Genomic DNA, 26,015 nt, shown 5'->3' with positions numbered 1-26,015 from the left:
TTCACCATCAATAGCTGTCACATTTAATTTAATTGATATTTAAAAAGGAGAAAAAGAAATAAGAACAAAGGTCTAAAAGTCCTAAACTATTACTCGCATTTTCCTGGCAGTCACTTTTCAACACCATTCCATTTTCCTTAATTCTTGGGAACATATTTTATTTACAACCCTTTTTCCTCTGACCTTTATTCTCCCTCTCCTCAATCTTTCTCTATTCCCCTTTCTTCCAGCCCAAATATCACACTTTTTACCTCCTATACTGGACTTGAAAAATCTTTTTATCTAGGTTTTTATACCACACACAGTACTGAAGCATTTGAGAATAGTTCACTTCAGCTACCTTCCCTATTCTAGCACCAACAGGAACATCACGAGTGTCCTGACTGTGGCAGCTGAAAGAACGAGACACATGGACTTCCATTAGACAGGAAACACAGAAATGAGCAGCAGCCTTCTCCAGTTGCTTTAAAAGGAGCACTGTTTTAATGTGGCAGAAGAGGGTACTGCAGCCAGAAGCACATCTTTTTCAGATCCATCTCCACAGAAGATGTCAGGGAGAAAGTTCTCCCCCTCCTGCCTGCTAAATATTGCTGGAAGGAGTCACTGAATGACTCAGTGATGTAACTTATGCATTTACCAAGATGGGAGGAGATCTGGTCCATTTTTCTTTTTAAATATAGCCTTGTTCTCCTAATCAGAGACAAGGTATATGCTACTCCATGCCCAATACACTCTGTTCACCCATGGGGATCGACTATTCCTTATGAGAGAGTAGCCACAGAATCAAGCATTTCCTTCACACTTAAAAAAAAAAAAAAAAAGATTCATTTTGTGGCTCAGACTAAAAATGTACAGGAGATTTGAAAGCAAATTATCACCAAATGAAAAGAGGAAATTATAATGGCGGCCCATATATAGCTATAACAATAGCATTTATTATAATAGACTAATTCACATACAATACGAACAGGGTTTTTACATCAAAGGGGAATGCTTTTTGTTTTTATTTCAAACAAGCAGATAACTAGATGGACAATTCTGTTCTATAGAAATTATATTTTGAAATTCTCCTTTTCCTCAAAAATAAACAGCATTGTTAGGATTAAATTTCAACAGACTAGAGATGGAAAAGATAAATAAAGAAGATGGTTTACTTAGCAGAAGAGATGTGGTCCCACTGCATGTTCCTCCAAGCTGCCTGGTAACGAATCTCCTTTAGTTCAGCACACCACTCTGTATTTTCATATTCTAAGCCTTTTAAATAGGTGGAAAGAGTATGGCAAAGCCCAAAATTCTGCAAGGCCTACAATCAGCAAGATTTAAAAAAAAGAAAAGAAAAGAAAAGGAATATTTCATGAGTCTGGTCTGCTTTTTGAATGGATTTGGTTACCTTTTCCCCCCTAAAGTAAGATTTCCAGGTGTGGAACTGCCATTATTTCTAACCTAAGAATGATGTAAGTATAAAATATTCACAAATAAAGAGACTCCGCTATCTCGCAAAACAGCCTTCACAGAACAAGCCTTCTGGATACATACAAAATTGCACAAGCAGTTCATTTCTTCACTCCCCCACTCTTGGGCTGTGGCTCCACATGAGCTTATGGACTAATGGGCCCTTCTGCACTGGGGGCACAAAGGACTGGCAAGATTTTTCCCTAATTATGCTTCAGTACTTCCGTGGAGTTGGCAAATGATCTTTCTATATAGTTGGGATCATTTAACCAAGTAATGAAATGCAGCTGCTCCTGAAGAGGAACATGACAGGTGTTCAACAGGGCATGGCAACAGCAAGAATCTCAGATTAAACAAAAACTGCAGAAGAAAATTTAAAAAGGCAGGAATTCTATCAAAATTGGAATTTTAGCAGAGTTGGAATTTAGCTACATATTGGGGTGAACATCCCCATATTCCACAAAATGTGCATGTAGATAAGATCTCAATTTTATTTTTCATTTAAGAAACGGCACCATGCAGCAGGACAGTGTGTTCTATAGCAGTGTTTTTTCAACCTGAGGTCCATGGACTCCTGGAGTCCAAAAACTATGACTAAGGTGTCCACAAAAGGTTGTTGTTGCCATATGCCCTTAGGGGTTTGCAGATTATGCCTAAGATTTCCAAAGCGTCTGCACCTCCATTTGAAACTATTTAGGAGTCTCCAAATGAAAAAAAGGTTGAAAACCAGAGCTCTATAGTGATTCAGATGACAGAGCACAAATAATTCCATTACTTTCTGCATCACCTGTGTTTTTAGGAGCGACTGATTGTAAGTAATGACTTAACTTTTGTCAATCTGAAATATCTGCAAGGTGATTTGGCTGCAGGCTTCAAGATGAAAATACAAGATAACATCTCATACTAATAATACGTAGCATGGTCATAAAGTGCTCCTATATGAAAACAGATCAATAATTTAAGCCCAGACTATTTTGTCAACAGAATACCAGAACAAAATCAATTTCAGGTTTATACTGAAGCAAGAATATTTCTGATTATTACAGGGCTGATTCTTGTATTTATTTCGTACTAAATGAATGAATTACCTCTATTATTCCTGCCTGGCGAGTAGCTGGAGGGAGGCTTGCTTCAAGGTCATATGTTACAAGGGCCTTTCCCCATATGGCCTCGTGCTCATATGTTCTTATCCTGTTACACGTAAATAATAGTTCTGAGATTTCAAGTGCTTCACAAATAAAACTGTTTTTATAAAAAATGAATAAACTGTACCTAGCTAATGGCTGTAACATTCTTCCTCCCCCACAGCCATAGAGACTATCAGGCTCTCCTATACTTCTGTATATTTCCATGAGAAGATCCTAAGACATACCATCACAAAACAACACATTCCATAAATTACTCTGGAACATAGTCAAGTATAGTATACTTAAACAGCTGTATATCTGCATCAAAATATCAAGCATAAGATGGTTAATAATGTTTCACATATGAATCCACTGAGATCAAGCTTACACTGGAATGACATATATTATTTTATTTCATTAGATGGGTTTACTTTAAGAATAAATAATATTTCATATGAAGAAGGCACTGTTCTGTACCTGTAAACTGATGCCAGTTTCTTCTTTACTTTTCTCATTCAAGCTGTTAATAGTTGGACTTTGGCTTTCTTCTTCAAATGTTAGATTTTTAGATGCTTTGAAAGCTGATCTATAAGAATGGAATAAACAGACTGAATTAGTTGAAAAATCAATACAAGCCACTGAGATGCTGAAATAATCCCTAAAAGTGAATCTACACAGCTGGGCTTAACTTGAAATAAGCTACGCAAATTTAGCCATGTCAATTGCATAGCCTATTTTGAAATTGGGAGCATCTATACAGCACTTATTTCAAAATAGAGCACTCTACCTCTGACTTCTCTTACTCCTCGTACAATGAGGGTTATAGGAGTCAGAGCAAATAGTCCTCCAGCTTGATAGTATTTCGACATTATTTTGAAATAACTGCCTGCTGTGTACATGCAGACTAAGTTATTTAGAAATAACGCTAGTTATTTTGAAATAATATTTCTGTGTAGACGTACCCTAAAGTTTGATATACCTGGAAGAAAAGTTTGATATACCTGGGAGTCGGGCATAGTTTCCTACAACCTTTCTGTTTTTAATAGTGAATGCTGCCAGATGCCAAACAGGCCCTCAAGAGAAGTGAAGGTAAATCTTGGGATTGTTCCAGCTTATGTGATGAATAACAACTTCCAAGGAGCTGCTCTGTTAGTCAGTAGGGCCAGTTACATCTCTCCTCTACCTGAAATGTTGTATATAATGAGCATGGGAGCAGAGCTGTAGAGCAATAGCATTGTACTAAATACAACTCTGTACCAGCCAAGTATTCTATGCTCCACAAGTCCTCAGTGAAGCAGATGGAACTTGAAAGGCTAAGGATCTAGTCTCAAATGAAATGCTTCTTTTTATATTCTATGAAAGTACAGTGCTTATGGGATTTCAGCACTAAGGGTACCTACAATTTTTCCACATTTATAACAGTTTGTAAAATAATTTCACCCAAATCCCTCACAGAATCAAACTACTGACAGAAAAAGGTTTTGTGAATGCCTTAAGCAAGAATGCTAGCTTGCTGGGAAAGGGCGAAGAAGAGTATGATATATTTGGGTTGACATTTGAGGGATTTTTTTAAACTATAATTTTGCTCATAGTGTTAATTTTGTAAAGTTATTCTGGGCCAAAATAAACAATTCGCTGCATTCATTATTGTATCAGTGTTTAAAAATTAAAAATCTTGTATTTAGGAAAACTATATACTCATTCTAGGCACCATTCTCTTTAAATGTCGCACCCTACTCCCCCATTTCTGATATCATTTAAGCAGGTACAGGTTAAAACTTTCTTAACTGTGATTCTCTGGTCTGGCAACATTCATGATCTGGCACGGATGTTGCAGGACTAGAGAGACCTGGTGGAGAGCCAGTGGCAAGGATCTCTGCAGGGCCAGCAGGGCAGTGGGCTGGCTGCAGTGAGCTGAAGGAGGGGCCGCACAGTGCGTGGCAGTGGGGCTGCCTAGCGGGGTTGAGAGACCTGGTGTGTGGCTGCCAAGCAGGGTTGGGAACCATGGTGTGGTCCCAGAGCTCCTGTGCTGTGTGCATGGCTGCCCAGCAGGTCCCAGAGCCCCAGCACAGAACAAGCAGCTACCCTGCGTGACCCAGGCCCCCAGTGCAGCATGCATGGCTGCCCTGCGCATCTCGAAGCCTCAGCATGGTGCACGCAGCTACAGAGGGTCCCGGACCCCCAGCATGGGGCTGCATGGCAGGTCCTGGAGCCACGGCAGCAATGGCTGCCCCATGGGATCAGCTGGGCCAGCAGAAGGTGGGGAGCCAGCTGGCAGGGCCAAGGGGGCCGGTGGTGGGGATTAAAAAATAATCTCCCTTTGGCTGCCAAAATCCCTCATCCATGACCAGTCAGGTCCCAAGGGTGCCGGACCAGAGAGGTCCAACCTGTAATTTGTCATGAACTCTAGAGATAGAATATACTATCCCAACTAGAAGGTGAGATTTATGACTTCTGGATGATACAACGTATTTTTTAGCTCTAATTGTTTTCATGATACCAGCTACTAAAATCATGCTGGAACTGAAGTGACAAAAAAGTATTATGGCAGCTAATCAGAATCATGTGATTTTAATATCTGATTGCTACCGTTCCGTTAGGGCTAGAGAGACTTTCATGGACACTTACAATTATTTCAGGGCCAGTACATTTTTCTGAGCTTTAAAAAAAAAGGCTGTGTCTTAAACATTTACAACAAAACATACAAAAGCCACCACATCTGAAATGTGAGGAATCCATATTCTTCAAATGTAGTACCTTTTTTGTTGTTTGTCTAAGTTTATCTTGTCTGCATAGATTTCTGTACAGAGTAAAGCTGTGAAGTGAGCAGCACAAGATTGTGCTACTATAGCAACCTCAAGGTAATTCAACTCCAGCCAGAAACTGTCATCAAAAACTGTACCTGAAAGAGACCTAATTAAATACAGCATTAATACTAATGTAATAATAGTAGGCCTGCTCCATAACATAAAACTAGACCAATGAAATGCATTGCAACAATAAAGCCTATACCAACATATAGTATTTTATCTCTAAAATGTAACACATCTATGCCTTATATTTCCAGAAGAAAAAAAAGGAGGTTGAACTGCATTCAACCACAGCTCCTTTATGTTTATATGAAGGCCCAGCTTGGCTTGGGACCCCAGGCCCTGAGTTCATAATTGGTCCAGGTGGGTGCCCCACTCTCGAGCAGATGAGTCCATCAGCAGGGAATGAGGGCTCCAACTTGGCCCTGAAGCCACCATTGATAGTCTTTAGGACTGGAGGAGTCAGTACCATCACATTTTCCAGTGGGTCCTTGGCTGATCTGTAGCTGTGCCAGCTCTGGCTGGAGGGTCTGGAGATTAAGGTGGGCATTCTGTACTTCATATGTGCAGGCTGCCATGTGCTCCAGCAGCTGAAAGCACGTCCTGGCTGTTGTTGGGGGGGAACTGCTGTAGGCTGAGGGTGTTGAGGGCCTGGAAGCATGCATCCGGAAGCAATGCTCTGGCCATTGTGGTCCCTATGAATTCCATGTGTTGTGTGAGAACCAGAGTGGATTTCGTAACTTTCAGGATAAGGCCGAGCCTCCAGAGGGTGTTGCATGGTAGAGTATTTGTCCCAGATCCTGTTCACATGAACTGGCTTTGATGAGCTAATCATCCAGACAGGGGAACTCTTGGAAGCCTTGCTTGCACAGGAAGGCCACCATCACTGCTATGTATTTTTTAAAAAGTCTGGGAGCAGTGGAAGGACAAAGTGTAGCAGTCGGAATTGGTAATGCTTGAACTGGATCACAAACCTTAGGAACCTTCTGTGGGAGAGAATAATGGATATGTGGAAATATGCATCCTTCAGGTTGAGGGTGATGTACCTTTCCCTCATCTAGGGACAGAATGATGGTGGCCAAGCATACTGTGTGGAAACACAATTTCCTGAAATATGCACTGAAACTCTGCAGGTCCAATATAGGTGAGAGTCCTCCCATGGCCTTTGGAACAAGGAAGTAACAAGAGTAGAACATCCTGCCCCTGAACTCCTGTGGAACCTTTTCTATCACCCAAAAACTAGGAGTGGATTGCATCTGCTGTATGAGGAGCTGCTCTGCCTGCCACTTTCTTCTTCTTGGCTGGCACCAGAGACTGGGAATGATGGCAGGTGCTCTACCCTGTGTGATGGGGTGATGCCAGGACTGCTGTGCCAGTGCCTCCAGGTGCCAGAAACATGACTGCTACCAACTATGATAGGATGTCAACAACTGCTCTCCTGACTCTGATGACTATTTGGTGCTAATTCAATGGGAATCCGAACCTCTTAGTGGCAGGGAGCAGTGCCAAGGAGACACCAAGTCTTTAGGTAGTGTGAATGGTTTGCCCCAGTGTTGCCGGAGTGGTGTTGCTACTGGCATTGTCAATGTCATGGTCGAGGTCAGCAGTCTCAGTGCCGATGCCACAGTGGCTGGTGTACTCAATGGCACTGCTTGCAGCGTTATCAGAAGTCTTGATGTTGAGGGCATCTGCACTCAAGATGAGGTGCCACCATCAGCGCTGCTATTTGCAATGCATGCATGTCCGGTGCCTCACCCTGTGATTCAGCATGGGAGTGTTCCAACAGTGATGACAAATGAGTCATCGTCTCGAAGAGGTCCCTGGTGCCCTCAAGGGTATCTGGTGTGGACAGATGATCTTCCACTTGGTCTCCACCCAGGGAAATCACAACCACCAGACTCAACGGCTGTGTCAAAATCGATGGTATAGACGGCAGCGGCACCACACGTGGGTGCCCCTGCATTGGGCATGCCCCACTAAAGCCTTTATAGGGTGCCTTCACTGATGACCTGCCCCATCCATGTTCTTCTTCTTGGCCAGCACAGAGTCAGAGAACGATGCCGAGTGCTCAGCCCCGCATGGTAGCGGGAAGTGGTGCTTATGGGCTGAATGCTTATTCAGCACCAGGTCACGCACCAACGTCGGAGCACTATGTACCACTGGTGCTGGGGACAGCTCTGGTGCTGTGGGCCACAGCGCCATCTCCATCAAAAGGAGCTTAAGTGAGTGGTCCCTCTCTTTTTCGGTCCGGGGTCAGAAGCTCCAACAAATCGAGCACTTGTCTGTTTAGTGTCCTTCCTGCAGACACTTGAGGCAGTCAGCATGAGGGTCACCTTTGGACATAAGTTTTCCGCAGGTCTTGCTGACTTTAAACCCTTGGGAGCATGGCATTCCCAAAGATGAGACTAAAGTAGGGAAGAAAATCCCTATCACACAATCTATGCATACCAATTAACTAACTGCTAAATACTAACTAGAACTATGACATTAAGGTAATCAAGACTCTTGTAATGCAAGAGACTGTCACAAGTGATAGGAAGGAACTGAGAGGGTGGGGTATTGGTTGTCCCTTATATACACTGCCATGCCAGGGGGATCCACATTTGACACTACGGATTTAGGAGATTTCACATATGCAACATACATATTGGAATGTACATGAGCAATCACTCAGAGAAGAATGCAATTTCCAGGTATATATGTAATAAAATGTCACTAGCTTGACATATACAGGCAGTCCCCGAGTTACGCGGATCCGACTTATGTCGGATCCGCAGTTACGAACGGGGTTTGCTGCCCGTCTCCCTGGTCTGCTGGAGACCAGCAGACCAGGGAGACGGGGAGCAAAACCGGGGAGCATGCGGGCAGTGGACAGCCCAGACGCGCCGCGGCTGTCCCACTGGCATGTTCGGCGGCTTTGCTCCCCGTCTCCCTGGTCTCCAGCAGACCAGGGAGATGCGGAGCAAAGCCGCGGAGGACCCGGGCGGCGGGACTGCGGTGCGTCTCGGTCCTCCGCCCGCGTCTCCCTGGTATGCTGGGGGGGGGGGGCGCAGCTAGTACGCCCCTCCCCTCCCCCCAGCAGTCCAGGCTTTTCTCCAGACGCCTGTGATAGAGCATCTGGGGCGCTGCCGGTTGGTCCCGCAGCGCCGCTCTGGGTGCTACTGGACCAACCCGGCAGCACCCCAGCTGCTCTGCCCCAGGCGTCCTGATTCAGCCACTGCTGGTCAGTTTCAGCAGCGGCTGAATCAGGACGCCTGGGGCAGAGCAGCTGGGGTGCTGGTGGATTGGTCCAGTAGCACCGAGGAGCAGCGCTACTGGAGCAACCCATCAGCACCCCAGCTGCTCTGCCCCAGGCATCCCCAAGTCAGCCGCTGCTGAAACTGACCAGTGGCTGACTACAGGAAGCCTGAGGCAGAGTTGCTCTGCCCCAGGCTTCCTGGAATCAGCCGCTGATCAGTTTCAGCAGCAGCTGACTTGGGGACGCCTGGGGTTCTTAAGTTGAATCTGTATGTAAGTCGGAACTGGCGTCCAGATTCAGCCTGTTGAAACTGATCAGAGGCTGATTCCAGGAAGCCCGGGGCAGAGCAACTCTGCCTCCGGCTTCCTGTAGTCAGCTGCTGGTCAGTTTCAGCAGCGGCTAAATCTGGACGCCAGTTCCGACTTACATACAGATTCAACTTAAGAACAAACCTACAGTCCCTATCTTGTACGTAACCCGGGGACTGCCTGTATTACATTGTCACATAAAAGTACCTTGAGGATCTATTACTTTGAATTGTTTGTTTTCTTATCACAATTTTTAAGTGGGGTCTATGTACACTGTAACTGTTTCCAAAACATCATCAATTTTAGTATAGTGAACAATAGTCATTTTAAATCAAAGCAATTTTAAAAATAGATACAACTTACCTCTTTTGACTTCTCAAGTAATCAACAACATTAAGCATTGTTTGGCGAGATATTTTATCTACACCTCCACGAACAAGAGTTTCTGGCTCTATAATTTATATTAAGAGAGAGAGGAGTGTGAATACACAACAAAAAGGCTGACAAAATAAAAGGTGTCATTTACATGAATAATTAAACAGCAAATAATTGCACAAACAAGGTTTTCTAAATGTTGTCTGGCTAAAACTGGTGTATGCTATAGCTAGTGTTAGAAACACAGGCTACATCTATGCTACACACCACTATAGCTAACCAGCCACACTCAACCAGCCAAATAGCCACATTGTTCAAGCCAACTAGCCACATTCAACTGGTCAAATGTGGCTAGTGGATAGCACGTTGCACACCGCGGCTCTACAGTGTGATGTGTAGCTATACCTCAGTGAAAGGCTGTGGGTAAGGAAGGCAGAAGTGAAAGGCTTCAGATACCTCGTTGCCAGAGCCTTTCACTGCAGTGAGGAAAGGCTCCAGCAGTGGGGAGCTGCCAGAATCTTCCCTCTACCAGAGCCTTTCCCCACTGCTAGTCTTAGAGAAGAAAGAGGAGGAAATTGTGATTCTTTTCCAAGTCATTTTCATGTCATTACCTGAATTGGAATTTGCAGGTGTAGCTGATCTGCTGGATGACGAGGAGTATCTGCAACAAGTTGTGAAAAACCTCTGTATATGCATTGACAGAAGATTTCGCCAAGATTCATTTGAATCATGAAGCAGGATATCATGAATCAGGAATGGGAGCAAAGTCTGACAAAAGTCTGTTTTCACCTGGAACCCACAAGCACACACAATCAGCAGCTGAAAAACACATTTCTCAGCTACTTGTTAGAGTCATGGTCCACTGGCTAATATGACTCTTACTATACAACAAATAAAATAAGCTTTATTGACTCACAAATATTAATGTAGTATCTGAATGCCTATTAAAAGAATGCTTTGAACATTTTTTCTATTTGAAAAAATGGTCATTTTATAACATCTGATATTAACAAACGTCATGACTAAGTTTGCCACAATTATCTATGGCTGCCGCACCCGAAAGCTATATATTACTGAGCTCACTTCACACATTGGCTTTAGTAACTGAAGAACTTCATTTTTCACTCCTCCACTGTCCAGTAATGAACAAGTCAGGGTCTTGATCCAGGTATCATGGCTCTCACTCTGAGGAATCCACACACTTGCATCATCCAGGTTTTCTGAAGGACTCTCTCTTTCATTACTTGGTACTTCTAAAAACTGGACAAAAACAAAACTTTTTTAAAAATTGTAAATGCAAGGATGTGATGATCTTCTAAAAAAATCACCAGCATACAAACAACTTGATCCAAAAATTTAGATGAACAATAAAATGAAACACACAGTATGCAGCCTTACTTCTGCCCCTTTCTACAGTCATCATGTGCACTGAATTAGGCAGCAGTATTTCAGGAAGAAATAGTATGTGATTATGTAAATAAGGACTATTATAATACAAGCATACAGAACTTCCTGATATCAAGGCTGAGAAGTTCGTTCCCAAAAAAGGTAATGGGAACCCCAAAGCTTGGTATATTTGAAACTAAACTTGTTCCTGTAAACTCTTCCCTTAATATCAGGTCTTTTAATTAATGGGATGACTCACAATACTAAATAGAAGGTACAAAAACAAGCATTTGCAAAAAATCAGTGCTCCAGAGAATACAAAGATAACCTATACTGTACTGGCAGGAAGAGAGGAATTATTGTAAGGATCTTTTCCATGTCTAGATTCTGCAACATTGGACTTCAGAAATGTTTACAGATTTATATTTATTTTCATATTTTCTTTTTTCATTACCCTGAACTGTAGATAAATAAAAGAAATACCTTCTTTTTAGATATTCTGAAAGGATGTAGATATATTAACATGGGATCAGCTTTGATTTTGTAAACGTCCCAAAAGTCGTTACCAGTCTTGGTAGCTAAAATGTTTTTCAAACAGGCCGCAGCAGCAGATCGAACACCAATACTGAAAGATAAACATACGTGAGTAACAGATTATTTAATAATTTAATAATTTAACAAATGAAATTAATAGGTAGCAGGTTTAAAACAAACAAAAGGATGCTTTTTTTTCTTCATGCAGTGCAGTGTCAACCTGTGGAACTCCTTGCCAGAGGATGTTGTGAAGACCAGGACTTTAACAGAGTTCAAAAAAGAACTAGATAAATTCATGGAGGTTAAGTCCATCAATGGCATCTCTAGCCTCTGTTTGTCAGACGCTGCAAATGAATGACAGGAGAGGGAGCACGTAATGATTACCTGTTCTGCTCTCTCCCTCTGAGGCATCTACGTTGGCCACTGTTGGAAGACAGAATACTGGACTAGATGGACCTTTGGTATGACTTATTATGGCCATTCTTATGTAACGTAACCTTCTGAAGTCTATGTTGAAAAAGTATATACAAAGATAATTCTAAAGGCACCTAACACTGATGTGCATTTCCCTTTCTGTGTTACAAAAGAGTCTGTAAATATTTACTCTAACAAATATCCCCCTATTTGCCTTGGGCACTGAAATCATTTAGCTTGACTCCACATCCAGGTCCTGACTAACGGCATTGTAGAACATCACAGATTAACTGGGACATGAGTAATCTGAACCTCAAGATGGCCCTTTAGTACAAAGTTAACAGATTGTTGACGCTATAAAAAATAATTTTGAGACAGAGGGCAGAAAAACTTGAATGTTGTTGTGAAAACCTTTTAACAATAATAGCTTTTTTCTTTGGCACTCATTTAAGCACTGAATCAAATGTACACAATTATCTACACTTACCAATCATCTATTAAAGCACTATTTATTAGAGTCAGCATTATGAAGACCCACTGACGTTCTCTATCTTCAAATAAGTCAGCTGCCTTGGAAGAGAATGCATTTTTCCTGTGTTGCAGAGTTATTGTTGAGAAATCTATAGGACCCAGTTCTCCCAGACAACTTCCAACAGCCTCTGCAAATGCAAATATTACTTTTATGATCTCTGAATAGTAGAGGTAAGAACTTTTTTCAAAGCTGTACATGTGTGTACACATACACAAGTATTACATACAGTTCTACGTTATCCATGTTAGAAACTAAGAGCATGTCCACACTACTAGCTTAAGCTTCTGTGTTAGTTTCTATGTAAATTTCTAAGTTGGTCATCCTACGCAGAATTATATAGTAATTACTGCGTTGGCTGATGTCCATTATGCCATTCTCTTGGTGGTGTGCATCCTCACCAAGAGTGCCATCAACTAGAGAAAGATGGGGGGACGGCTGAAAGTCTGAGAGCTCCTTGCTGGGCTCCTGGAGGTGAGCTCTACACCCACAGTTCAGGCTGTGAGCCTGGAAAGCCTTGGTCCTACCAGGTTCCTAGCAGGGAGCCAGGAGCTTCAGTGCAGCAAGGATTCTGCTAGGAAGCTGAGAGACTCAGTTCAGTGCCCAGTCTTCTGACAGGGAGCCTCAGTGTAGCTGAACTTAGCTGGGGGACAGCCAGGCCTTGAGTGAGGAGCTATGCGGGTACAGCCTGTATTGGTGCAGGGAACCCAGAAGCCCATGGGCAGCCAGGCTCTAGCTAGAGCTTCCTATCCCTCCTGAAGTGATAGCTCAGTTTTCTTATCAATTTCAAGGCCCCAGAACACACACGAAGTTTCAGACAGAAAGAAACAGACATAGGCCTATTTCACTGCTGCATTTATACAATTTATATTTGTGAGAACAGATTTTATTTCAAGTTTTGACGTGTCCACATTTAGCCATAGCTATGAAAATTCTAGATCTTCTAAAATATATTGTACTTTGGAGACTAACCTGACATTGCCTGGGTCTGGTTTGGGATGGTGGGGGCCATGCAGCCCATCTGCTAGCTTCTGCCCAGGGCTGGCCCGGAGTGTTGGGAACCATGCTGCACAACGGGCAGCTGCTCCCCAGTGCCAGCTGTGTGTGGCACCAGGTGCTCCCCAGGAAGAGCCCAAGGTAGCAGGGGCCATGCTGCCAGCCAGTGGCTGCTCCCCAGGGCTGAGACGCTTGCTACCCTTTTGCGGTCATTTGTGAGCGTAACCGTCCCTGCTATCACACCCCTCCCTTTTCACTTGATGCAAAACAAGCACATTGCACATACATCTCATTGTCTTGGCACAATTAAACCCTGACCTTGTTTTAAGTTATGAAAAGAGGAAGCTGCATACCAAATTTGGTGGTTCTAGCTCTTACCATTTAGGAGAAGTTCTTGAACAAATGGACTCAGACAGACAGACGCGCTTACACACAGACGCACAAACTCTCTAAAATATATAGTAGATGGAAAAGTGGGTACTCATCACCTCTGAATACCAAGATTTTAGTTTCTCAGACTAGGAAGATCTAACTGCCTGGTTTACAATTACATATTAAATGTTTACTTGAACAGAACTCATGACAGCATCATAGGAAATATTTTTGCAATCACCAAAGATTAAAATAATTGACAATTAGAGATGCATATAACTACATAAGTGAGATGACTCTTATTAGTGCTAATGTAGAAGATGTAGACACTCATCAGCAAAATTACTTACCTAAAACTGCCTTTTCACCCGTATGGTTAACTGCTTTTTTAGATAGTTGCAGCAAGCACACCACCAACTTTACTATGACACAGTTCTGGGGATTTTCTACCATTTAGAAGTAAAAAGGAAAGCATTAACATCCATTCCATCAATATCTATAACACAAATTACACTATTTGTAGTTCTATTTCAACTAATATCTTAAAATGAATTCTGAAAATTAAGGGGATAGTTATAAAAGCTCTTATAAAGCATAACACAAATATAAATGTTTCCATATTTTTAGAAATCATCACTTCTTGAACTAACTCCTGGGATTCCCCAGGACTAAAATATATACATATTAAAGGGCTGTCATTTAATTGCAGTTAACACACACAATTAACTCAAAAATGATTAATCAGGTTTTTTTTCCACACTGTTAAACAACAGAATATCCATGAATTGATTTAATATTTTAGATGTTTTTTCTACATTTTCAAATGTATTGATTTTAATCATAACACAGACTACAAAGTGAACAGCTGTCATTTTATATTATTTTTATTACAAATATTTTCACTGTAAAAATGATAAACAGTATTTTTCAATTCACCGCATACAAGTTCTTTATCATGAAAGTGCAACTTACAAAGGTCAGGTTTCTAGTTACATAACCAAACCAATGTAAAATATTAGAGCCTACAAGTCTATCAATCCTACTTCTTGTTCAAACAATGACTAAGAGAAACAAATTCATTTATATTTATGACAGATAATGCTGCCTGGTCATTTACAATGTCACCTGAAAGTGAGTACAAGTTTTCGCATGACACTTTTATAGCTGGAAATTAGGGCTGTCACGCAATAAAAAAAATTAATCGCAATCAATCGCGCTGTTAAACAATAAGAAGAATACTATCTATTTAAATATTTTTGGATGTTTTCTACATCTTCAAATATATTGATTTCAATTACAACACAGAATACAAAGTGTATAATGCTCACTTTATATTTATTTTTTATTACAAAACCTTTACACTGTGTAAAAAAAAAAAAACCTCCAGTTAGCCTCACTGAAGTATTGTAGTGCAAATTCTATCATGAAAGCTGAACTTACAAATGTAAAATTATGTAAACAAGAATAACTTCTCCTCACTTAACAAAACAATATAAAACTTTAGACCCCACAAGTCCACTCAATCCTACTTATTTTTCAGCCAATCACTAAGACAAATAAGCTTGTTTACATTTGTGGGAGATAATGCTGCGTGCTTCTTGTTTATAATGTCACCTGATAGTGAAAACAGGCATGGCACTGTTGTAGCCGGCGTAGCAAGATATTTACATGCCAGAGGCACTAAAGATTCATATGCTCCTTCATGCTTCAACTACCATTCTAGAAGGCATGTGTCCATGCTGATGGAGTCTGCTCGGTAATGATCCAAAACAGTGCAGATCAAAGTTTGTTCATTTTCGTCTTCTGAATCAGATGCCACCAGCAGAAAGTTGATTTTTTTTTCTGGTGGTTTGGGGTTTCTCTAGGTTCTGCATCAGAGGATTGCTATTTTAAGACTTCTGAGAAAATGTTCCACACCTCGTCCCCCTCGGATTTTGGAAGGTGCTTCAGATTCTTAAATCTGGGGTCTATTGCTGTAGTTATTTTTAGAAACCCCAGATTGGTACCTTCTTTGCATTTTGTAAAATCTATTGTGAAGGTGTTCTTAAATCTAACAACAACTACTGGGTCATCATCAGAGACTGCCATAACTTGGAATATATGGCAGAATATGAGTAAAACCTCAAAGCAGGAAACATTCAGCTCCCCTCCAAGGAGTTCAGTCACAAACCTGCAGGGCTCAAGTAATGTTTTTAGCTTTTGCAGTTTTTTAAACTCATTATCTGTTGGCACTGATAGATGGTGCTTTTGAAGAGTTAATGTGGATGTGATAGCGGCTTTATTGCAAAGCAGGTATTGAATCATAGCCAATGTGGAATTCCATCTGGTTGAAATATCTTGTACCAGAGGTTCTTGTTTCTGTCCATTTGCAGCTTGTTGTATTCCTAGCTCTGTACTGTTAGCTGGTCTGTGTTTGAAATAGCCCACAAGTTTTCTGCATTTTGCCAGCATGTTTTCAAAACTACCATCACAGACTGCTACAGTAATGGATCGCTGCAGACTGAGAGCAACGCATGTCATATGTTCAAAAGGAAAGCGACTGGCCCCTGCTACCATATTACATGCACTGTCAGTACTAATTGTTGTTGCCTTTTCTTGAATATTCCATTCTTTTGCAACATCCATGAAACACTGCACATGCTTCAGCATAATGTCTCTCTTCACTATGAGTTACTATTACAGCAAATGACTGTAATGTCCATGCAGCATCAATCAGGTGTGCCGTGACTTCAAGATAGCTATGACTGCTCAAGGATGATAAGTGATCACTAGTCAAAGCAACAGCCAGTGCATTTCTCAGAAGCTCCAATTTTGTAGTCTTCTCATTGTCAGATAGTTCATTTATTTGTGATGCAATGGTTCCTCGGGAGGGCAAGGTGTATGACTGATTGGAAGATGCTATTTGAATAATATCTCTTAGCCCTCTGTCATTTAAAATATTGAGTGGGTCTGCAGTCAATAGCTATCCACTTTGCAATAGCATCAGATAAGGTGTTGTATTTTGTTTAATCCGTGGGCTTGCAGCAGTTCTGAAACTTTGTAATTGTACTCTGTCATGGCTGGCTAGACTCGTTTGCTGGTGGTGGGTTCTCTGTAGCACAAGATCTAGAGGCTGTTTTATTTAAAAAATATGGTCACCTGGGAGGGGAGAGGGATGGGTGTCAGGGTCTTTACTTCTTGTTTACTTCTCTGCTGGAGCTGGGACCATGTCTTCAGTTTTTTTAGGGCTGTCAATTAACGTGAATTAACGCCTGCAATTAATGCAGGGCAGAATTAACGTGTTAAAAAAATTAATGCGCGTTAATCACAGGCATTAACGTGCGTTAATTGACAACCCTACTTAAGAGAGAGAGAGCTCCAGGGCAGAAGGGCCAGAAGCTGGGAACCCAGCAGGAATGGGAGTCTTGAGGGCTGGTAGTAGTTGGGCCAGAGCTGCTGCAGTACGACCAAGGCCACGGCAGCTCACTCATCAATGGAACCAGTGCAGCCCGGCAGAGAAAGCCCAGCCAGGGCCACTACAGCCTGTCAGAGGCTGCGTGCCACCAAGCAGCAGAACTGGGTGCGAGGACTGTGAGTCACTTGGGCAGTGTGGGCCCAGGGCCACAGCAACCTGACATTAGAACCGGGGCTGCAGTTGCTGCAGCTCGGGCGGCAACAGGGCCAGAGCCACCTGCCACTCGGAAGCAGGCCTAGGGCCACGGCAGCCCAACCGGCAGCAGGGTTAGAGCAGAGCAGCCCAGCAGGTGCTGGAGCGGGGTAGAGATGTTAAGGGCTAGTCGACTAGTTACTTTCCCCCTCCCCTTGCTGCCTCTATCAGATAGAGATAGCAAGGCGGGGGGGAACCAGGGCTCTGTGCAGTGCTGCCCATTTGAAACCTACACCAATTCAAGCTGCTTCTCTTCTTTCATCTCCTTGCATTTGTCTCCCCCGCCCCGCTTCTGTTAGTTTTAGAGAGACTTAAAACATGTTAATGGACCAAAGAACTAAAGGAAGTAAAAAGGAAGGAGATGGATATATAACAGTAATTTTCCTTGTCAGGTGTCTGCCTCAGGCTGAATGCACTGGAGTTTGTTTGGAAAATTTCAGTTGTAACAGTTCAATCATTTCTAAGAACAAGGTTAGTGAAATTCTCAATGTCTAGTCTATATAAAAAATATTCTGGCAACATTTTTTGAACAGCTCTAGTACCCAATTCTTTGTAGCTGGAAACTTTCACAAGGGAGTGACCTCTGCCTCAATTATGTGTCTTTTGCCATCTCCATGAAAATTTGTATATAAATATTGTGTATTTGTATAGTGCATATAATATTTGTATATGAATCAAATGTGGCCAAGTTAAAAGCCTTTGAAAAAATTGCAGTTCACACACGCTCAGTAGAGATCTCTATTCTAGTAGCTAAAATTGCTAAAGTCCATCTCCAATGAGTGTGCTTGTTCACAGCTCCTCCATGTAACCACGTTGTGCAGGTGTCTTAAGAGTTCTTATGTGTGACTGGACTGCGCACGCATCTTCCCCCACCCTGAGTGACTGTGCATGGTCCAGCAGCAAATAGATGCTGTGGGCACAGGAACTGAGCTCTTTGGCTCTTCACTTCTGGTGTCTAGATAGTGTGAAAGAAGAAGGTTCCTGATGTTAATTAAAACAGCTAGATTGGAAGGTGATGACTGAGATGAGGTGACTGGTAAGATAGTGAATCTATCCCACTTATACATACAACTGTATATGAAAAAACACAGACTTAATATGGCACTATGTACTGTGTAATATTTATAATACACACTACAAGAAGTTTTCATAGTTTATATATTAATTTATATAATACCTATCAGTCTGGTGTGTGCCCATAAAATTACAGCAAAGTTATATTACTGATCAAAAGAATACAAGTATGCAGAGGAAGAAATAAAACATGCTATCAGAAGTCTGTACCTTGGAAATGTTTCATGAGGTCCTTCATCTGATCTTTATGTTGTTCCAACTGTTTGCGTAAATCATTTAATCCTTCAAGTCTTGCCAGTGGCAGTGAGTCACAGACACATACCGATAAGAAATGGTTAATTTCCTGCAAAACAACATTTTTGTAACAACACACACTGCATATACAATATTTTAAGTAGAAAACCTTTGAAAAACATTATTTCACTGCAATGTGAACACCGACAGATATGCAAAGTACACAAGAACTGAGATACACAAATTGATCAGCTCCTGAAACTACGGATAGATTTAAAAAAATGTTTAATTTAGGGGAAATAATCACTCTATACTGTATCACAGTCAGTGCATTTGCCTTCACTTGAAAGGGACCTAGTACAGTGACTGGGCCATGTAGCCAAAATTAAAGTTAATTACCTCCAAAAGTGAAAATGCTCCTTTACTGTATTTGATTTTCTGCTGAGTAGCACATAAATCTTTAAATGCAGGACGCTCAGGAAAAGGATCTAAATGTTTAATTGATTGGTATAAGTTTTCATTATCCTTATTATCTATCACTAGGTATGTCAACACATCTAGGACCTGGAAGTTAAATAAATTAATAAATACATACATACATTCATAAAAAGAATGGCTTAATAAGAAACTCCCCCCCCCCCAGCCAAGCACAATATTCTATGAAATAACATTTATGCATTTTATACAGACTAAATGTATATGCGTTTTACATTACTGCACATTAGAAAGTGTTTAAAAAGACGTTGGCACACCCACTGACAAAAGAATATTTGTAATCAGTCTTATTCTAGCCATCTTGGTCCCAAGATGCTAGAGAGACAAGATAGATGAGGGCTCTTTTACTGAACCAACTTCTGTTGGTGAGGGAGACAAGTTTTTGAGCTTACACTGAACTCTTCTTCAGGTCTGAGTATGTTTTTCAGACCTAAAGAGCAGCTCTATGTAAACTCAAAAACTTGACTCACTAACAGAGGTTAATCCAATAAAAGATGCCACCTTGTCTTTCTAATGTAATATTTGTAATTCACTGAGGCTTAAAAATAGACATAGTATAAAAGTGAAGTAAATGATACAGAAACACCTTAATTTGATTTTCTTACTACTGAAAGCTATAATATTTTGCATGGTTTGGTTGGCTTACTGTGCTATTAATCTGAATGCCTAATACAGTAAACTTCCGATAATCCGGTACCTTTAGGACCCAGGGGGTGCCGGACTATCGGAAGGGGGGCTATGAGGGGTCTGGGGTGGGGTGGGGGGTATGCCCCGGGCGTCATGCCCCGGGCGTCCCTGATTCAGCTGCTGCTGGTCAGTTTCAGCAGCGGCTGAATCGGGGACGCCTGCAGCAGAGCAACTGGAGTGCTGCCAGGTTGGTCCGGTAGCGCGGACCCTTGGCGCGGCGAGACCAACCCGGCAGCACCCCAGCTTCTCTGCCCCAGGTGTCCCCAAGTCAGCCGCTGCTGATACTGATCAGGGGCTGATTCCAGGAAGCTGGGGCAGAGCAGCTCTGCCTCTGGCTTCCTGGAGTCAGCCGCTGGTCAGTTTTAGCAGCGGCTGAATCGGGGACAGCTGGGGAGCTGCTGGGTTGGTCCCGCAGCCCCGAGGGGCAGCGCTACCGGACCTACCTGGCAGCACTCCAGCTGCTCTGCCCCCGGCTTCCCCGATTCAGCCGCTGGTCAGCTTTAGCAGCAGTTGAATCTGGGAAGCTGGGGGCAGAGCAGCTCCAATGGTCCGGCTGCCCGGAGCACTTCCGGGTTCCTGATGGTGCCGGACCATCAGGAGTGCCAGACCATCAGATGCCGGACCATCGGAGTTTTACTGTAGTGTTACTAATATTAGCTAAATATTAGTCAGGCTGGAATTTTGTCATGTTATCATACATTTTGCAGTTTCTGCCATTTTTATTTCAGTCATGACTATTCATCTGCTTAAAAAGTCCACTGAAGAACTCCTTTAACTATATATTTTTAATTAAATTGCTAACTCTCTCAAGACAAAGATATTCTTCCAAAAGTGATCCAAGTGCAACAAAATTGGTGCCATTAGCCTTAAAACTACCAATATACTGTGCTTCTGCAAAGGTTCCTATGTTTTATATAAAAGATATATTTAAAGATCACAGGAGAGTTATAAAGCCAGGCAATTTAAGACTTTATAATATACATTATGAAAGTGATACCTAGAACTATCTATATGAGTTTTATTAACATTCTTGTTTATTAGGCAATTTCTTATTTGAACGAATGGACTATGGTTTAGGTACATTTCAATTAAATAACTACATATTATATTTGAAAAAACTGGTGCTGTTGTCTTATGCATTTTTTCAACTAAATCATATGCTTCATTTCTTGACATGACAAAGCTGTAATTTTTCCAATTTATTGGTACAGTAAAACCTGCTCTATCCGGACCTTAAGCATCTGGAAAACTGTAGAAACCAGAAAATTTTGTGATGCCAGGAAAAACAAAACAAGCAAACAAACAAAAGGAAATGGGACCTTTAAGTGCTCCTCAGACTAGCGTGCAGCACATACCTGGGGGAGTGGCGAACGGCAGCTGGAAGCAAGCATCTCGGCTACCCCCATGGCTCCTGCATGCGCCTCCTTCCCCTCCCCGGCAGGCCATCCCCGCCATCTTTGCCTCCCAGCCTTCACCCCCCCCCACCAGGCCGCATCCCGCGCCTGCCCCCCGTGGCTTCTGCACCCCACACCTGGCAAGCTGCCCCCGCCATCTTCACCCCTCACCCCCGGTTTCCACCCACTCCTCACCAGCCCGCATCCCACAGCTCGTGGCTCCCCCTAGCAGGTCACATCCCGCCCCCCGCACAGCTCCCATGCCCTGCTTCCGTAGGTCCCACACAGCTCCCACACTCCCCCCTCAGATAACCAGAATTTTTAGGTTACCGGCATGCCCTAATCCCCGGATGTACCAGATAATACAAGTTTTACTGTATAACAATAATAATGATGCTCTCTCCATTGACAAACAACTTGTATGCTAAATTTCAGCAAAAAGCACAATTTTACAGGAAAACGCAAGCCTAGTTTCAAGGTTTTGAGACAGAAGTACTGCAATAACTACCACTACAGAGATGCAAATGCACTTTCATTGACACTTTGTTTTAAAGCCACTGAGCAAACATAGGCAAAGTATTTGTTATAAACATGTAGACTTGAACTAACTGCAAAAGCTAGGATGCATGTAATAAAGAAAACAACAAGTGCATCTTCTGAAAAGATACCTGCTGTTCATTTTCAGGCTGGTCCCCAATGACAGATATTAGCGTGCCTACAATAACATGTAGGTGATTCTCTAGGGCATCCTTACAATATGTGACTGCTGCATGGCAAACACGATTTAGAAGATCACAGCAGAGGGAGAAGCTGCGCGTGTACATGTCCCTTCCAAGACTGGGTGTGCCACAGGGGAAAAAAAAGAAATTAAATTAAAAAACTCAATAATTCCATTGTCAAAGTACTGACCTTTTGCATGCCATGGAGAAAGAGAGGGGAAGGGAGTATATAAACAACATATTTAAGAAGCAGTCATTTCAGTCATAACATTGTTGACCTAATCATCACAGGGATTTAGATTTCTGGATTTAATAGTACCAAGTTCCCAAATCCGTCCAAATCCTTGTTACATAAGCAAAATTTAGCCATTGTCGATACACTTTAATTCAACAGAGTGAAACAAGAGTGAGAAAGCAATAGTATTTAGGCTGCCACAGATTAAAGGTAAGAAGCACATGAGCGAGGAATTCTCTGATCATACCCTCCTGTTTGCATAATGTGTGTGCTGGGATGATAGCTCCTGTATTTTATTGCTGTGAAATTTGTCACAATGCATTGAATTTGCCACATCACAGAACTGTATTCTATAATCTAGATAGAAAGTCTATGGGAAAGAGAGTACTGTTTCAATAGGATAAGTCGTGGCCAGCAAGAATCCAGAGACAAACGAGTAAGAAAGCAGGGTTAGTTGAAGATTACACTATTAAAACGGTCTGAATAATATCAAAACATTCCTTGAAGTTGCAAGCTTTCCAGAGAAAGGCAGAAGAGTAGATATACCAAGTGCTATGTTCACAGTGAAGGCGTCTGCATAATACTGACTGTTCTTTAATTAACTTTACTCTGGTATCAAGTAGCAAATTTTAGTTTTTAATTTTCATTCCTAAATTGTCTATTATTTTGAGCCATGCATTTCACACATTTATTAAAATTTAAATAATCAAAACGTCCAGGGAAGGCAACCTACAAAAACTGAACTTCAATAAAAAGACTCATCTTCTATGGTCCAACAAACAGAGCTGTGCTCGGGGAAGAAGATCGATAACTAATCCTTAGTGTGACACTAACATTAATTGCAGACTAGTTTCTACACAGATGGCGTAACAGCTACTACTTGTACTAAAATATGTGGATAATAATGAGCAGGCAATAAAAGGAAAGACTAGAAGACAATCATGTATTTACCTGCTGTTGATGTAGTGAATCAGAGTATAAATTATATCTCGAAGAACAAAAGCCCATGCTCCTCCTAAACCATTCTTTATCTCTTTAAGTAACAAATTAACAAACAAGTAATAAATGATAAGAATTCTGTGCTTTTTATAAATATTGTTTGTATCAGCTGACTGTTTGCATATGGCTAGTAGGATTTTTTGGAACGAATCCTGAAAATGAATGAAAACACCAATTGAAAAGCCACCTCTCATATTGTAAAAGCAAAATTAGAAAAGTGCAGCCCTTGACCACTTTCCAAAATCTTAGAATGCCCCCCCATCAAAAATTATTGCCCACCCCATTCTAAATCCACTAAAATTATTATTTTCCCACCTATAGACAACATGAAAAATAACAGTCATATTTTGTATCAAGCAAACATAAGAATGTAGAAATATACATTGTCAGCAAAGGAAGTAATTACCTATACTTACAGTCAACCAAACTCATGGTCCATTTTGATTAATTTCACACTCATAGAATTTTTAAAATCACAAATTTCACGATTTCACCAATTTAAATTTGAATTTTCACTGTTTTGTAATGGTAGGGATCCTGACACAAAAAGGAGTTGGAGGCGGGGGGAGAGAGGCGTGATACTTCAACCTTTATTTCTATCCTGTTGCTGCCAGCGGTGCTACTTTCAGACCTGTGCTGCTGGAGAGCGGCAGCTGCTGGTTGGGACTCCCTGATCTGCAGGTAGAGCCACTGACAGCAGCAGTGCTGAAGTAATAAGGGTGGCATGGTATGGTATTGCCACCTTTCTTCTGTGCTACTACTGACAGGGCACTGCCTTCAGAACGGGGCACCTGGCTAGTAACCACTACTTTCCGGCTGCCAAGCTCTGAAAACACTGCAGAAGTAAAGGAGGTAATACCTGTAAAATAACATTGTGGACCCCTTCACTCAACTCCTTTTTGGATCATAACCCCTAATTTGAGAAGTGCTGGTCTCCACAGTAAATCTGTATAGTATAAGGTAAAAGCACACAATTGATCAGATTTCATGGGTGAGACCAGATTTCATGACCTGTGATGCGTTTTCCATGGCCATAAATTAGGCAGGATCTTTCTTATGTTTAAATATATTGTGCTCTGATGCAACTGTTTAGCTAGTGTGTGACAAAAATAATGTCAATCTAACCTATAAAGTTTTACTTAGTGCAAATAAATCCCCCACTGCTTGATTTTTAAAATCACTGTCTTTCTTTTGCTATCTTTAAACTAATCTTTCATGCATGTAAATTTCACAAAGTTACCATGGCCTTTAACTTAGGGATATTTGTCTTTTTTCCAATGCTAACAGAAACATAAGGAGATTTCCTAAAATTATATTGGAAAGCTTTTTCTTTGTTGATATTTACTGTCAATTTACAGATAAAAAGAAATAAATAAAAAGGAAATCTTCTAAAAATGAAAAAAAATGTCAAAACCATATACTTACAGGATTTTTAGAAAGTACAGCTACAATACTTTTTAACTTGGTTTTATGACAACGGCTAATATAATCCAAGGTTGCCTTGATTACATAAGATGGAAAATGAGGAGGATTAGGAGCAGGATCCAGTTCCCTGAATGAATTAAAAAAGTGAGACAAGACTTCAAAAATGTTTTTAGAGATTAAGGTGTCAGATGCTTTAAATGGATGCATATATAACATGTTGCATGGTTCCTTACATTGCAAGAAAAAACTGCTGTATAGGAATTAGGGATGTTAAAATGTGCGTAAGTAATCGTGTAAACACTGAAATTTTCAGTGGTAACATGGTTACACGCAGAGCAGCAGTCATCTCTTGCTTGCCCCTCCATGCTGCTTGCCTGCATGTAACTGTGAAGGTTAATTGATTAATTTAATCTTACACTTAATACATTGCTAACAGAAATCAGTGTGAAAAAAATGTAGCAAAATACTATTTCTTTTTACATAATAGTAAATCTATTCAGCAGTAAGTGGAGAATTAGTTATCCTGCCCAGAAAACCAGAAAACAGAAAGTATGAAATAATCTCCAAGTATAACAAAGACTTCCCTTCTGTCAGGAAAAGGAATATTCCTGACAAAATATATACATGTGTTTTGTTTTAATCAAACAGTACGATGTCTTTTGCATATTATTTAAGCATGAAACACCAAAATGAAAAAAAATCAAATAGAAACTGGGAATGTAACTGACAAGAACAAACCACCGTCCTCATGCATGTTACCCTGTCACGAATCATGAGATCAAACCCAAATTTTGGTAAGAATACAGAAGGGATTCCAGATTCAAAAGCAAAAAGCTAAGGGCTTAGAAATGATCAACATGGAAAAGTAGGTCAAATGAAATAAATAAATCTTTCAGCATGCCCTGAAGTCAGTCAATGAGGACTTTTAGTAAACCAACTCTACACAAGTGAATTTTGTAGCTGACAGCCTTGCTCCCAGTCCAGTCTTGAGTGAAATAAAGAATTAAGAGAATCATACTTGCCAAGGAGAAATATGCCAAGAGTCAGTCTTATTCAAGCATTTAGTGACTAAACTACAGAGAACGTTATAAACTGGGAGGATAAACCTCAATGATGTAAAAATGGTTATTAGTAAAATATAATTTATTACAAACTGCTTTTTACCTTAACTGAATTTCAGAAGATGTTTGAGTTTATTAAATAAAATATTCTGGCTCACTAAAGAAATGCTCACATTTCTATTTTTTGTTAGCATATGACAGGTATGCAAAGCATCATGAAAAATGGACATAAAATTGTACTCAGCACCTCCAGGTCACATTGTACAGAATCTGGAATGCATTTTTATAACATCTATTTTGCCTAAATATTCTATATTATGTTAAAAAATATGTCTACATGTATTTTGATAGGAGTGTTTTGATAGGAGTCTTACTACTACTGTACATTGTAATCTTGAGAAAAGTCTGAACAACCAATAAATGTCTGAAAGGATGTGAAAATATTTTTCTAAGATTGCAAAAGATTATCACTTGTATTTAAAAATTCTTCTTTAAGAATAATCTT

At 41.1% G+C, this 26,015-nt stretch overlaps 1 protein-coding gene across 4 annotated transcripts in view; it reads right to left on the bottom strand.

Annotated features, from left to right (window-relative positions):
* Positions 1-26,015, bottom strand: part of ATM (ATM serine/threonine kinase) — a 145,629-nt gene that overhangs the window by 49,092 nt on the left and 70,522 nt on the right. For all 4 annotated transcript variants that reach the window (XR_016348560.1, XR_016348561.1, XM_089775703.1 and 1 more), the window contains 16 exons: positions 24,450-24,576; positions 22,977-23,176; positions 21,740-21,908; positions 18,895-19,059; positions 18,472-18,604; positions 13,892-13,987; positions 12,132-12,303; positions 11,180-11,321; positions 10,394-10,570; positions 9,922-10,099; positions 9,299-9,386; positions 5,337-5,492; positions 3,057-3,165; positions 2,725-2,813; positions 2,541-2,643; positions 1,155-1,303 (listed from right to left, as the gene is read on the bottom strand). Coding sequence is in view for 2 of the 4 variants with exons in the window: in XM_089775703.1 (XP_089631829.1) it covers positions 1,155-1,303; positions 2,541-2,643; positions 2,725-2,813; positions 3,057-3,165; positions 5,337-5,492; positions 9,299-9,386; positions 9,922-10,099; positions 10,394-10,570; positions 11,180-11,321; positions 12,132-12,303; positions 13,892-13,987; positions 18,472-18,604; positions 18,895-19,059; positions 21,740-21,908; positions 22,977-23,176; positions 24,450-24,576 (2,253 nt within the window). In the remaining 2 variants the exon portion in view is untranslated. The remainder of the gene's footprint in view (positions 1-1,154; positions 1,304-2,540; positions 2,644-2,724; positions 2,814-3,056; positions 3,166-5,336; positions 5,493-9,298; positions 9,387-9,921; positions 10,100-10,393; positions 10,571-11,179; positions 11,322-12,131; positions 12,304-13,891; positions 13,988-18,471; positions 18,605-18,894; positions 19,060-21,739; positions 21,909-22,976; positions 23,177-24,449; positions 24,577-26,015) is intronic.

The sequence above is a fragment of the Pelodiscus sinensis genome, chromosome 1, assembly GCF_052426305.1.
Source record: "Pelodiscus sinensis isolate ZL-2025 chromosome 1, ASM5242630v1, whole genome shotgun sequence".
NCBI lineage: Eukaryota > Metazoa > Chordata > Testudines > Trionychidae > Pelodiscus > Pelodiscus sinensis.
This window is presented reverse-complemented; position numbering and strand designations above follow the sequence as displayed.